At 37.2% G+C, this 13,718-nt stretch overlaps 1 protein-coding gene across 4 annotated transcripts in view; it reads left to right on the top strand.

The window, feature by feature from the left end:
- The window catches only part of BRAF (B-Raf proto-oncogene, serine/threonine kinase), a 65,955-nt gene that overhangs the window by 25,110 nt on the left and 27,127 nt on the right, over positions 1 to 13,718 (top strand). For all 4 annotated transcript variants that reach the window (XM_033514815.1, XM_033514816.1, XM_015628184.2 and 1 more), the window contains exons 3-7: positions 396 to 499; positions 1,200 to 1,302; positions 2,635 to 2,783; positions 3,802 to 3,921; positions 12,195 to 12,354. In XM_033514815.1, the coding sequence (XP_033370706.1) occupies positions 396 to 499; positions 1,200 to 1,302; positions 2,635 to 2,783; positions 3,802 to 3,921; positions 12,195 to 12,354 (636 nt within the window). The remainder of the gene's footprint in view (positions 1 to 395; positions 500 to 1,199; positions 1,303 to 2,634; positions 2,784 to 3,801; positions 3,922 to 12,194; positions 12,355 to 13,718) is intronic.

Here is a 13,718-nt window from a genome sequence, read left to right as displayed (position 1 = left end):
TTTTATTTCACTTGGCATGTTTCCCCACTTATGTTCAGACCAGCCTGTAAAATTAAAGCTGTATGTAATTATTAGCTCTCTGTGTGCTATGTCTCCAGTTTCTTCCAGTTGAGAAAGTTGGAAATTCACTTTTGGAGTTGAGTGAAGATTGTGTTCCAAATGTTAATAGAAGTGTAGGGCTTGTTGTCTCTTCTAGCTGAGCCCTTTTCCTCATGTACTATTCAGCAATAAAATTTTCCTCAGGACAAAAACAGCTTTGGGAAACTCTGACCTACAATTCTGTAAAGCATCCTGAAGTGTGGGCTTTAGCACGTGAGGGTGAAAATGTTTGCATCAGTTTGGGGGGGATAAATTGGGAATTGTTTTAACTCATTTCTTTTGTATTTTACCTCTAGGTTCCAGCAAGATGTGGAGTGACAGTCCGAGACAGCCTAAAAAAAGCGTTGATGATGAGAGGTCTTATTCCAGAATGCTGTGCTGTTTACAGAATACAAGATGGGTATGATTTGTGGGGGATGCTTTTTTGCTCTTAGAATCTCTTATTGGAGCTACCCAGGATCACCAGTTCTATTCAGTTGTTGTTTACAAATTTTAGAATTTTATGGTACTTTGCACTAAACAATTTTCACATCACAGACATATTGAGAAGAATGTCTAGGAAAAGGCTCAGGCATAATATTAAGTAATATGAGATTATGGCAAAACACTCGTTAATCAAACTCATGCTAACCAAACAAGTATTAAATAGGTGGTCTTTACTTCTTGGTTTTGTTTCATTTATCTATAATGCGTTCTTAACTAAACACAAAGTTCCCTTGGGAGCAAAAATAAAAGTTTCAGCCCTAAAAATCTCCATATTATCTTCATGTCCACAATTAGCCATCTCTGTGGAACTCTTATACACCAGGTACCTTAATAAACACTTTATTTAATCAAAAAGCCATCTGCCATGTAGGAAATAAGGAATTGGCCACTACTGGAGCTGGTTGAAAAAGTGCATTTCCTTCCTGCAGTTTGTCCAGGGAAGGTGTGCTTTGTTTGCTATGTACTGAGCCGAAGGTCTTGATTCTAAAGTTTCCTGCAATTAGACTAGGAAATAACCCCCCACAGTGTAACTTTTTAGCTGATCTTACAACTTTGGCAAGAGACATGCAAGGGCTTGTGTGCTGATGCTAATGAGAGGCTTATTTGCACTTTAGAGAGAAGAAGCCAATTGGCTGGGACACAGACATTTCCTGGCTCACGGGAGAGGAGTTGCATGTGGAAGTTTTGGAGAATGTGCCGCTCACGACACACAATTTCGTATGTACTGGGTTTTGTGAAATGTTGAGTGGGGTTACATCAACTTCGTACTTTCAAATTCAAATTACCAGCTTGGAATATTTTGCATCTGTGGGATGTGGTGGGAGTTGCAAAAGAAGTTTTTAATCACAGTAGCTTAAGTGAATTAGATAGAATTGTATTTGAAATAAGTGATGCTAGAGTACTTGATCACCCTTAAAACTTTCATGTTTTGTTGGAATACACCCTCTAAAATCTATAAATGTAGGGGGTTTATACCAGCACTGCATTGCAGAGCTGCAATAATAATAATCTACTATTTTTGTATTGCTGTATCTATAAAATGTATTCTGGGCCTCCCTGCTGGCTCTGCAGCAGCAATTAACTAATGAACTAACTATTCCCAGAGCAGTGCTGACATCATCAATGATGCAGTGCACAAATATGTTTTGACCTGATAAGGCACCAAGTAAATGGAAGCTGCTAAACAGAATCTGTCTAAATGTTTCCAGCTACATACAAAATCCTGGATACAATGTTTGTCACATTGGGAAGAAAGATCTTCTATTACAGCTTTGAACAGCCAAATTCTATCTGCAACCTGATTCAACCTATTTAGCTCAAACAAGCTGTTTGGGTTATGGCTACTTAAGTGAACTCTAGTAGGCTTAGTATTTTTTTATATCCCTTTGAAATTCTGATTATTACATATAATAATAGAACTAAGAATGTGTTTTTACACTAAGTATTGTTAAGTTTGAAAATTAACTAAATCATTTCCTCCCTATAATTTGGGGAGAATGCATGATCACCCTTCTGTGATTCTGAATGTTTCTTGAGTTTCAGTAGTCAAAACTACAACTATATGTGTGTAACCATACATTAAACCCTATCTCTCTCTCTATATATATATGTATGTATGTGTATATATATGTATATATATATATGTATGCCAGTGTGTATTTCCAGTCCTGTGAGTATTAGAAATATTCTTTGGCTTCTGGAAAAGTTAGAATATGAAATAATACTTCAGCAGCTTTTGTTTTTATAGGTTGTATCCAAATAAATTCTCAGTGTTTGTGTCTAGCATGATAATAGTGAAGTTTGGCTTCAGGTTTTTTGCTCTTATTCTTAAGCATTAATTCCAAGAAAGAGTTGAAAGAAAGTTATAATGCATGAAAATTGTTTCAAAAAGGAAACAATCTTTCATGTAAATCTGTTAGATACATAAAACCGTAGCTCCAGCATCACAGAAGAGGCTTGTAAGTACACTTGAGAGAGGTAAAAGCAAATAGCCTATCTTGGTCTTACAGAAGGACTCTAGGTAATTGTGACTATTTTTGAACAATGTAGGTACGAAAAACATTCTTCACGTTAGCGTTCTGCGACTTCTGTCGAAAGCTGCTTTTCCAGGGATTCCGCTGCCAGACTTGTGGCTACAAATTTCACCAGCGCTGTAGTACAGAAGTGCCACTGATGTGTGTTAATTATGACCAACTTGAGTAAGTAATCACAATTGATTTTCAAGTTGAGCCTTTTAATAAGTGTACAGCTGTCAGTGATCTCTTGTGTTAAATCTGTAATTCAGGAAGTCAGAGGAGGTGCCTGCAAAAAAAAAAAATAAAAATAGGAGTTCCACTGTTCTTGTGAGACTGCTTAATTCATACTCTTTCTGTGCTAGCTCAGACAACCAGTTCATATTCCTTTGCTGGTCTATGAAGTGCTTTTTTTGAAGCATGAATAGGGTTGCTGAGCACTTGACTGTATCAGACAGACTACTCATTGTTCACAGTTGTTATTATTAATCAAAACTGGTTCTTTATTGTGTGATCACTAGATCCCTGTTTAAAATTTAGCTGTGGGTTTATTCTCTTCAAGCTGAAAAAATGTTGAGACACTAGTTGATTATAGTGAAATTGCAGTTGGTTTTGTAGTAATTGAAAATAAATCTGCCAGCAAAATTAATGCCTAGGTAAGAAACATAAAAGAGAATGACCCAAACAGTCCAGTGTTTTTGGACTGAGTTACTGATCTATTGGTATAAGTCTTTGATGTAGATTTAGGATCCGGTGTAAACTGGCTCAGTTCTATTAGATTAGTTTCAGCAGAGGCTATTAAGTCTTTTAAATAGATTCTTTGTACAAAGAATAATTTAAAATGCTATTTTTTTTCCCAAGAATGAATTTAATTTCAGTTTATTTTGGTATTAGTAATTGTTCCCATTGACATCTCTGGAGTTTGTTCTCAGGGTGTAAGTTTATCTACTAATAGATGTAAGTTGTGCATTCATGAAGAACCAGATGTTTACAATTACAGCTAAAATATTAAAAAATTAATTTCCACAAAAATACTTTTAGCAAGTCTAACACATTTAATGTGTTTGTGTAATCTTTAAATTTAGAATTTAATCAATAAGGTTTTTGGGGTTTGGGGTCTTTTTTGTAGTTTTTGAGTATTATGTTGTGAAACTTCCGGGTTTTGCACAAGTTAGGTTGTTTTTGTTTTGTTCTTGCCTCACAGTTTGCTGTTTGTCTCCAAGTTCTTTGAACACCATCCCATACCACCGGAGGAGGCCTCCTTAGGAGAGACCACCCCAGCATCTGGATCATACCCCTCAGTGCCCCCCTCAGATTCCGTTGGGTATGAACTTATTCCTGCTGTTTAATGACATAACATTTCAGTACTATGCTAAGAAACACTCAAAATACTGCTTAGCAGCTCTGTATTGTTGTGATCTGGCTTCTCATACAAATATATCCACCTATGCTTAACTTAAAAGAAGTGAATATTTTCATTCACACAAATTCCTTAAATTAGTAATGAGCCTAAGTTAAATGTGCGTGCAACTGTCTGTAGAACTGGGCCATTACCTGTTAAACTGATTTTTTTCTACATGATAGCTTAGACCTGGTCTAAACTGGAAAGATTTTATACTTAAAATTAATGTAAACCAAAATAATATCCTCACAAATTCTTTTAGATGGTTATCAAATTATATTTTTTCTGCTTTGAAGTGACATACCTCAGTTTCAGAATAAACCACATTACTGTAAGGCTGATGTGAACAGGCACCAGTTCCAGGTTCATAATACTGCTTTAGTAGCTTTTCCACATACATTGCTTTAGTATCCTCCAGATCAGCTGTCTTCTTCCTGTTCACGTTGGGGTATACCAATAGCATCTGTTTGCTGCAGCTCCAGGTTTTGTAAAAGTAGGCCTCTAAAACTGACCATCCCCCTGTATTTCCAAAAAAGATTCTGGACCCGTTCTCCATGAAGAGATTAGAGACCGTATTTAAATTAGGGTCTCAGTAGCAAAGAGATCGAAGAGACCATCCACCATTAGTTAAACAATGGTCCAGGGAAGAGTAACTCAGGGATATATATCACATTCAAGAAATCTGGTGCATATTTATTAAGAACACCAAATAAAGAAGCCTTCAGAAAACCATTCCCAGGACGTGTGCAGTGTGGCATTGAGCTGAATGTGGCAGAGAGGCTCTCTTGGATTAGTGAAAATTGTGCCTGAACTAAAGCAGAAACTCACTGGAAGTTACACAGGCACCTCTGGACTCTTAACTAGAAGATAAATTCTCTGGACAGCCAAGACTACTTTATGGAAGACCAATTAAAATGCCTCCCAGGAAAATAGATTGACAGTCCTGAAGAGGAAACCCCACTTGGTAAGTACAGAGATTATGTTCTTACTTGTACTGTTTTGTGCAGATTCAAGTGAGTCCAAAAGTACTTCTTCCAGGTAGTGAATGTTGGCTTTAGATCCCATGGATATTAGTACAGCAGAATGTGGGCAAGGTTGCCTGTCAAGTATTTGTCATGGTACAGCCAAAATTGTAACTGGGCTAAAACTATTGCGTCATGAAGAAACTTGTTTATACCAATTGTGTTAAACACTAGTGGATGTCAAAGGTACTATATAGCCCTAATCCTAATATTCCAAATCTTCCTGCTTTTCAATTGCCTTTGCCACACGTTGGTCCATTCTTACCAGCTGGTGAGGGTACAGCAATATGGGTTATCTTGATACAGGCACTGCTTCAGGCAGTCTTAGTTTTGTGAAATGAAAACAGAAAGAAAAAACTTGAGACCAGAGTTGGTTAATGCCTTGAGATCTTTAACTTCACATACATAAATGTTAGCATTTAAATATACTTGCTAGTTGCTCTTTAGGAGCTTTTCTCAAGTGTTGCATCTAAAATGTTTGTAATTACAGAAGATGTAAAAGGTTTTTAGCTTTCTCCTTTCTGCATTTTTGCTTTGTTGTGCACTTTTTTGTTAAAAAAAAAAGGTATACATCATGCCTGCAAAATTCTGTCCATTTTGAAAATGGTTTATGGTTATCAGGTGGTGTTCATATGTAATATTCATGTTAGTCATACAGTGTTCCCTAGCATCAGTGTATGTAATATTTCCTTTCAAGAAGTAGCTCAGATGTTACTGGATGAGCATATTGCTCTGTCCATACCTTTTTCCAGTTTCTTGCCTTTCTTTAATAATACTTCTCACCTTTTTAAAAACGTAATTTAAAATATGGAATATTTTAAAATATTAATCTAGCTAGTGGAAATATTCATCTAGCTGAATTTTAAAATATGGACTTTTTTATAAAAACATACACTCACCTGTAGTTTTGTTCAAGAGGACTGCTGCAATATGGGACAGCAGCTCAAATATGGGATTGAAATTTGAGAGCTGAACAATGAGATGGAAAATATAAGGAACTCGCACTTTAATAACACTTCCTAGATTAATAATTGTTCCTTTGATTTCTCTGTTCTCCTAGCATCTTGCATGGAACAGCTCACAGAGGAAGGGATGTTACTAATCGTTTGGTAAACCTGAGGAAAGAGAAGGCAAACACACTTCTTCAACTCTAGCCTTGTGAAGGGATCCCAGCGGCAAGCAAAGTGCCCAAAAGAAGGAAGTTTGTGTTGCAAGACAAGTTTGAGAGCAAAGGCGTGTGTGACATGCTGAGACACTGTCAAGGGAGAAAATGGAAAAGTTTGAAAGAGAAAGGGACAAGGAAAAGATCATTGGATGTGATGCAGAAGTTGTTAAACATACTGGAGGACTGTTTCACTTTGCTCATGTGTAACGTCCTAAAGCAATCCAGGCCTGTAGCCTTTTATTCTTCCAACTGTGAGCCATAGGCAATCCCTCCAGGTTTTCCACCCCTAGATGAGGGAGCACATACGGTCCCATTTCACATTTCTGAACCCCTATCAAAATTGTGTCCAGCCTTCACATTATGTTTTGTGTCCCATTTTAGTTCTTTCCATTTGCACTATCCTGTTGTGCCAAAACCACCATTTTATTTACAATCTGCAGTTAACTGGAAAGAAAAGCGTAGGTCTCCCTGCTAAGAGCCATTTGTAATAAAATTGAAGTAAGGAAACTGTATATCATACATTGTATTTGTTTCGTTCATTGCACTGTCATGAAGTTTCTTCTCCATCTTGGCTCGTAAAATATGAGCACAGAATTCCTGTGCACCCAGTTCCCTCAGTCTCAGATACATGAAAAATAGAGAAATAAGCAAGTTGGCAACATCTTGTCTCTCTGAAAAACAACGTTTCCCAATATGCTTCGTCTTCTAAGTTGGAGGAAGAAAAGGGGAATGTCTGGTGCACCGTTCTTGGAAGCTTGCCAGTCCTTGCCTTTGAGCACGCTCCAGCTTGTGATTAAACACCTCTGCTTTCCTTTCTGTCTTCCAAATGTTCACTGATCATTCTGCTTCAGCCGAAGATACTTGAGTGTCTAGAAAAACTTCTGAAAAGCCAAGGAAGCATAGCTACAGACATACAGAGTGTTACAATAATACATTTCATGCTACAATTCAGTTTAGATCCTGTGGTGTGTGAGCGCAAGCTTTGTGTTTTAATTCATAAAACAATGAACTTTTTCCCTGAAAGTTCTGGCACCAGACCTTTTCCAGGTTTCTCCATGTACATGTTCCCAATGTTCCTACAATATCCAAGCTGAGTTGATATGCATTCTTGCTTTGTGGGAAAGGTTTGGTATCAGAATTAGAAAACTGTCAGTCCATACAACAGGTGAGGGAAATCTCTTACTCTCTAGAACTTTATTTGGAAAAACCTGCTAGTGAACTGGACCTGGTTTGGAGGACTAACAGCAACAGCGTGGTTCTCTTGATAACCCCTGGTATATGAAGCTTTGGGGAATTTCAGGCTCATCAGCTTTGATCTAGGCCCAAAAGCCATTATGAATGAGTGCACACCATTGTGATAATCCTGGCAGTTGTTTTTCACCTACAAGCCAACATGGGTGGAAACAACTTAGGGTGTAAAAAACTGAGCTAATTTGTGTGGGACGTTGTCACAGATCTGTCCCTTGGTGCTTCTAGGCTGACTTCACAGGGTACTGCAGGAAAGTTTTTTAGCTTTTAGTTACAAACTGGTACGGCTGTCCTTTTCTCCAAATTGGCATTTGATTTCACATTATTGAGTATTTCCAGGCTATCCTTCCAGGGGTAGGGAAAGAAAAAAAATTACTGTTTTCTGGCGATGTCTATGGAGTACCACAATAATTAAATCAGAACCTATTTGGCCTTCACAATTTAAATTTACCTGCTTGCTACTATAGCTGAAATACCATTGTATCCCAGACCCTTAGCAGTCTTTGGAAACTGCTTGGAACTGGAAGTGTACTGTGTTCTACTTTAACAGCAGTAACAGCAACCAAATCCAGTCTGGTGTTAGCACTCTGATGTAAACAATAAAAAATTTTCAAAAGAAAGCCTTGATACACATTTTAGCTTGCAGTAGGTTTGGTTTGGATATGAGTGTGCGGCCTTACAGATAAATAGTGTGTGCAACACTGAGCCCAGTGACTAAACTGAGATGGATTTGTTCAGGGTGTGAGGAGGAGAAAGAAAATTTCAGTCCAGGAGAGATGCTGTCATTTTAAAAAGGAATTGGTGCACACCTTATAATTGAAACTAGGTGAATATGAATTTTCAGTTCAAGCATTTGCTCAACTACAGCAAAATAAAAATCAGTTAACAAAAACTTGAAATCCAAATACACCTATCATAAGCAGAATTTCAAGAAAAATCTTTCCTGCGTAGACCAGCTCTTAAACACTTATGAAACATCACACTGGTGAGTAAAGGACATGAAGGAAAATCTGTATTAAAATTTTCTTTTGCATTTGTAAAGTGAACTAATTTACATCATTGCAAGTTCTAAAATCCAATGGACACCCTGTATATGATTTTATAAAACTGTGTGTCTATGTAGAGCATAACAGGTGCAGACATTTTTCTGAGTTATCTTTTTTTTTCTTGTGGACCCAGTTTTGTGGAATAGTAAATCTGTAGACACGTGGGCACTTGCTGTGCTTGGTAAAGGGTATAAAAATTTTACATCTTATCAGTTATTTTTGTTTCTTGATAAAGCATCTTTCTGTTTTGCCTGATAAAAAGGGAGGGAACAATGTGTAATCTGAAGCATATGGTCCAAGGTAAAAGCATGTTCTGTCATACTGCCAGGAAAGGTTATAACATAATAGATTGAGATTTGACAACTAGCAGCTTGTTGCTTCAGAAACCAAGAATCATTTGTTAAAAGAATACCCAAATCTAGGAGGATGGGAGAGAGTGATTTATATGCTTCAAGAAGGTCTCCTTTAGCAAGGTGGCTGTCAAATGTTCACAAAGGCCACAGGAAAAACATAAACTCAGATCCTGATATTCAAACTGTGCATGTTCCTTAAGCCTCAGACTGTTATTTTGGAGGTGGGGTTGTTTATTTTTTTTGCTTCTTTGGGGTTTTTTTGTGTGTGTTTGGTTTGTTCAGGGATGTTTTTGGGTGGGGAGGGTTGTTTTTTGGGTTTGTTTTTTGCAGTGTGTTTTTTTAGCACTATGCTTCCATAGCCTAAGAGCTGGTTTTGGAACTGGCTTGGAATAAACAATGTCACCCTTTTCCAGATGATCATATCTGGCCCTTTTAGCTCCAGTGTCACTTCTACTTTTCTTGAGTAATTACTGTGTAGCAAGACTGTAGGAACAGTACAGATCAGATCAGAGGATCACTGAGCTACAATCACAAAGATTCACACGTTCTTTGTGGTGATGTGTTTTTGAGAGATCAAGATTTTGATGCAGATCAAGATCCAGCTTTTGCCACACAGGCAGAAGCTGGTGGTAAGATTTTCTGAGCTTGTGATCTTGTTAGGCTGTCTTAGCTAGCAAACCCCTTGTCTCTTCTACTTCACTAGTTATCTTTTTCAAGAAAAAAATTCCATTTAGCAGAAATAACCTACTTTTTTCAGTGCCCAAAGTGACCCCAGGACAGTGTCTCAAGGACACCCATTAATAAAATTATAATGGAGCATATGGCTAACTGCTTATGAGGTTCCCATCTCTGGATTCTTCATTGTCTAAAGCCCAGTCATCCTCCAAGAAATAGCTTAGAGACTGAAAAAAAAAAAAAAAAATATATATATATAATTCTTTTTTGCCTGCAGTCATTTTCTAAAGATCTGGAGTTCCCTGAGTAAGAATTTAATGATTAGAAAAAGCAATTCAAGTTGTTTTCAAACACAGTGGGATGTAGCATGCTATCTGTGTTAGCAGCATGCTGGACATGATGACCTGTGACCAGAAACACAGAAGTAGCAGATGACCATTTATGACTCAAAGGAGGATATAATTGAAACAATATTGCCTCAATCTGGTTTTCTCTCCCTTGGCTTACTCATGATCACAGAATATCTGATTGCTTCTGGTTTTGTCATGTGGCAGAGCTCAGATGGTGTGTCACAGTCCTGGTGCAATGTTCTAATGGATGTTGTGATATATTTCCCTTAATTTCCTTATTACCTGAAAACTCTCAGCAGGTTTAAGCAGGAGTTAATGCTCCCACCAGTGACAGTACTGGCCTGGTTGAGACACGTTTTAGACATCTGATACTTTTTTTATGCAGCACTTGACATGCTTGCCTTAGCATGAAAGTAGAGTGACTTTAAATGTCAGTCAGGTCCTGCATTTGGATCTGTGCAGTGTCCCATCCCCTGATATGTGTTCTAGTTACATGATTTACTTACAAAATCATTCAGGAGTTCAAAACCTTCTCATTTACAATATTTTACCTGAAGACACTTGGGTAGCAGTGAATAAAAACTTTAGCTGAATTGTATATACAACAACTTCATTTAAAAAAATAAATCTGAAATTATAAACAACTTGTGAACTGCTGGGTTTTTCAAGGCCCTTTTCCCTCCCTTTCTCAGGGATTTGACTATTGGTAGTCTTAGTTCATTGCTTCCCATTATCTTCCTGATATATATGTTCTGTCATGTGACAGTAGGTAACTGCTTTTTTTTTTTTTTTGAAGTGAAGCAGGGTTCAACCCCCTGCTTTTTCTCTCCTGCCCCACTTCTCAAACATATTGAGGAATTTCATTGGAAGATTTACTAGACTGTTACTTGAATTAGTTCACAAGCACTTCGTTTTGCCATTTTCAATTGCGGGATTGTTGGCCAGGAAGGAAAAGATGACAGGTACTTAGGATACAGATAGCACTGAGTTCTGGGAGCAGTGCCAAACTGGATAAATTTTTTAATGAAAGGTAGGATAGTAGGCTATAAAACAGACTTGTTTCTGACAAAATGCCAAGATGTCCTGTTGAAAATGTTAGTTTCCCCAAAGGTTTTTGAGGAGGCCAGGGGGCATTGCTTACAGGAGGTGGCATCAGGACCTACTGCTGCCATATGCTGCTGTTGATTTTATTTCTGAAGCTTCTCCCTGTGGACGTTGCCTTTGTGGGCATGATAATTAGACCATGAGTCATTGAATGGCTGGAGGACTCCACTCCTCTTTTGGAACTTACAAAAAAAAAAACCAACTCTTAACAACCTTGTTGTCAGATACAATGTATATTTTAACAGAAAGTTTTCTTTGAAAAAGGTGGCAAATGTTTTCATTAGCCTTTTGCTTTATATCCATTAAATTGAATCATTAGGCTTAACAGTTACTGACCTTGACTAGAGTAAGAGATAATTGCCAGTTTATTGCACTTTAACAAAATTAATAGCAAAGAAGATAACCAAAGAAGTGACTTTCTGCCTTTTTACAAACAAAATCCCGAGTGTTCAGTTGTTTTGTCTTTTGAATATTCAATTCATTATACCATAATTAAAGACTTTATCTACGTTTATGACTGGCAGTATTTGCATTTCTTCAGGAAGCTTTTTTGTGTATTCTGAACACTTTTTCAGTCAAACCTATTGCATTGTAGCACTGTAAATAACATTTGAAGCATTGTGCTATTCAAAGTTGTTTCTTAAAGGTTGAGGTTAAAAGGTGATATGTTTATTTTTACTATCAATGATACACTGGCCATGTTACTTTTAGTATCAGTAATACATTATTATTAATCGATTAGGTTGAATGACCAGATGTAATTTTCACTCTTTCTTTGCTGAAAAATAACCCCATCCATCCATTTTGTTTTATGACTGTAACATTAATATGAGATATTAAGTGTTCTTAGTTCTCAATTGGTTTCCATTACAATGAGTGTATTGCACAGACTCAGAGGTGAGGAAAGTGCAGCATATCTTGCTATCTGCAATGCATGTTGGGCAGCATGAGTTTTTCAGATCATGATTTATTATTACTGGTTTGGTATGGTAGAGTTTTCTATAACTCAGAGCACTTCACAGCCGTGTGATTAGGTAGTTGATGCCACAGAGTTCTTGCAATTGATCATAGGGGAGTAGAGACCGTTCATTATAAATTGTTTTTATTCAGGGCTTTAGATCAGTTTTTTTGTTATGTATTATTGTAGTTGAAAGGACTTACCACACCCACTATGCAGTGTTTGAAGCCATTTGTAGACCTAAATCCTCTTTTTCCTTGACTTTGTTTCTCAGACCACCAATTCTCCCTAGTCCTTCTCCTTCAAAATCCATTCCAATCCCACAGCCCCTCCGACCAGCAGATGAAGACCATCGGAATCAATTTGGGCAACGCGACCGATCCTCTTCAGCTCCCAACGTCCACATCAATACAATCGAGCCAGTCAATATTGATGTAAGTATTACTAACAATTAGATCAGGAGTAGTAGATTTGTTGTATTCTTTGTGAATATCAGTGTGGTAAATTAATTGTTAAATTCAAGTGCTCTGTTTTTAAGATAATCCTCAGTGGTCTTTGAGAATCTTCAAAGATAATTCCTTTTTCTCATAGATTCTTTTTTGCTGTTGAGAGCTGTAAGAACACAAATAACCCATTCTCCAAAAGCAGAACTGCCTTTTGACAGTTCTGTCCTTTTCATTTTCAAAGAAACATTCTGCCCCAAACAACTGCTGGTTTTGGGGTTTTTTTGTCATTAGTCCCAAGGCTCATGCTGTTAGCTGTAGCTAGTAACCACTCTTGCAAACCATTCTGTGTTAAACACATTCTAATGCAGTATAGAGACTTTTTAGAATTTGTATTCCAAGTAATATTTTTGGCATTGAGGGAAACTAAATACTTAAATTGAGTTCATGTATTCTGATAGTTCCTTAAGAGTTTAAGAGCCCAGTACATGTTGTTCTGAGCATTCCTTTGGAGTGTTCAGAAACTGCTACACTTAAGGTTTTTTCCACAATTTTGAAATCTCTAGATGGTGAAATGTAACTAATAATAATGGTTGGTATTAACATAAGGACAGTTAGGACCTTTTGAGATGTTGCCTTTTGCTAATTTTGCTAACATACGCAGTTCATATTTTACCCTTAATCTGCTCTCTAGAAATTACTCATTTGTCAGGTGAACAGTCTTAAAATCTGCCTGGACACTGGGGCACAAAATCTGTTTTGCATGTGAGCTGAGGAAAAGTTGAAATGTTAATTTTAAGAGTGTAGCTATGTGGACATTTGCATGTGGTATATGGCAGTGGTGCAGCTGAGGCATAGCCAGTGCTTTTCACAAAGCACAGGGGTGTAAGGGAACAAATATAATTATGGAACAAAAAGGGAATAAATGTAATAGTTAACAAAAAAAAATTCGTTATAAAAATGGGCATACAGAAGAAAACTGCTAGAATTTTCTATTCCTGTTTATAAAATCCTTAGTGTAGTTTGCTTTTAGTCTAGACATGTTGCAAAAGATACCCAGAGTTCACAGAGGATTGCAAGTGAAGAAAGTTGTCTGCAGTTAGTAATTTCTGAGAGGAGCAGTGTGCCTGGCTATGCAAATCAGGTGTTGGTACAAGAAAAAAGGAAGCAGGATTCATTTGACTGATGTACCTCAGTACAGAAAATTGATGTCCTAAGTTCTGATATGACAATTAAAATCATTTGTGCTACTGTTAACAGGAACATTTGACTGAATATTTCTTCCTATGTTTTGACCAACTGCATTTTTAAATCAACATTTTCTTGTCAGCATCTCTTTTGGATGGTGTACATTT

This window comes from Parus major, chromosome 1A, assembly GCF_001522545.3.
Source record: "Parus major isolate Abel chromosome 1A, Parus_major1.1, whole genome shotgun sequence".
NCBI classification, from domain to species: Eukaryota; Metazoa; Chordata; class Aves; order Passeriformes; family Paridae; genus Parus; species Parus major.
Note: the sequence above shows the minus strand (reverse complement) of the source record. Positions and strands in the feature narration are given on the sequence as shown.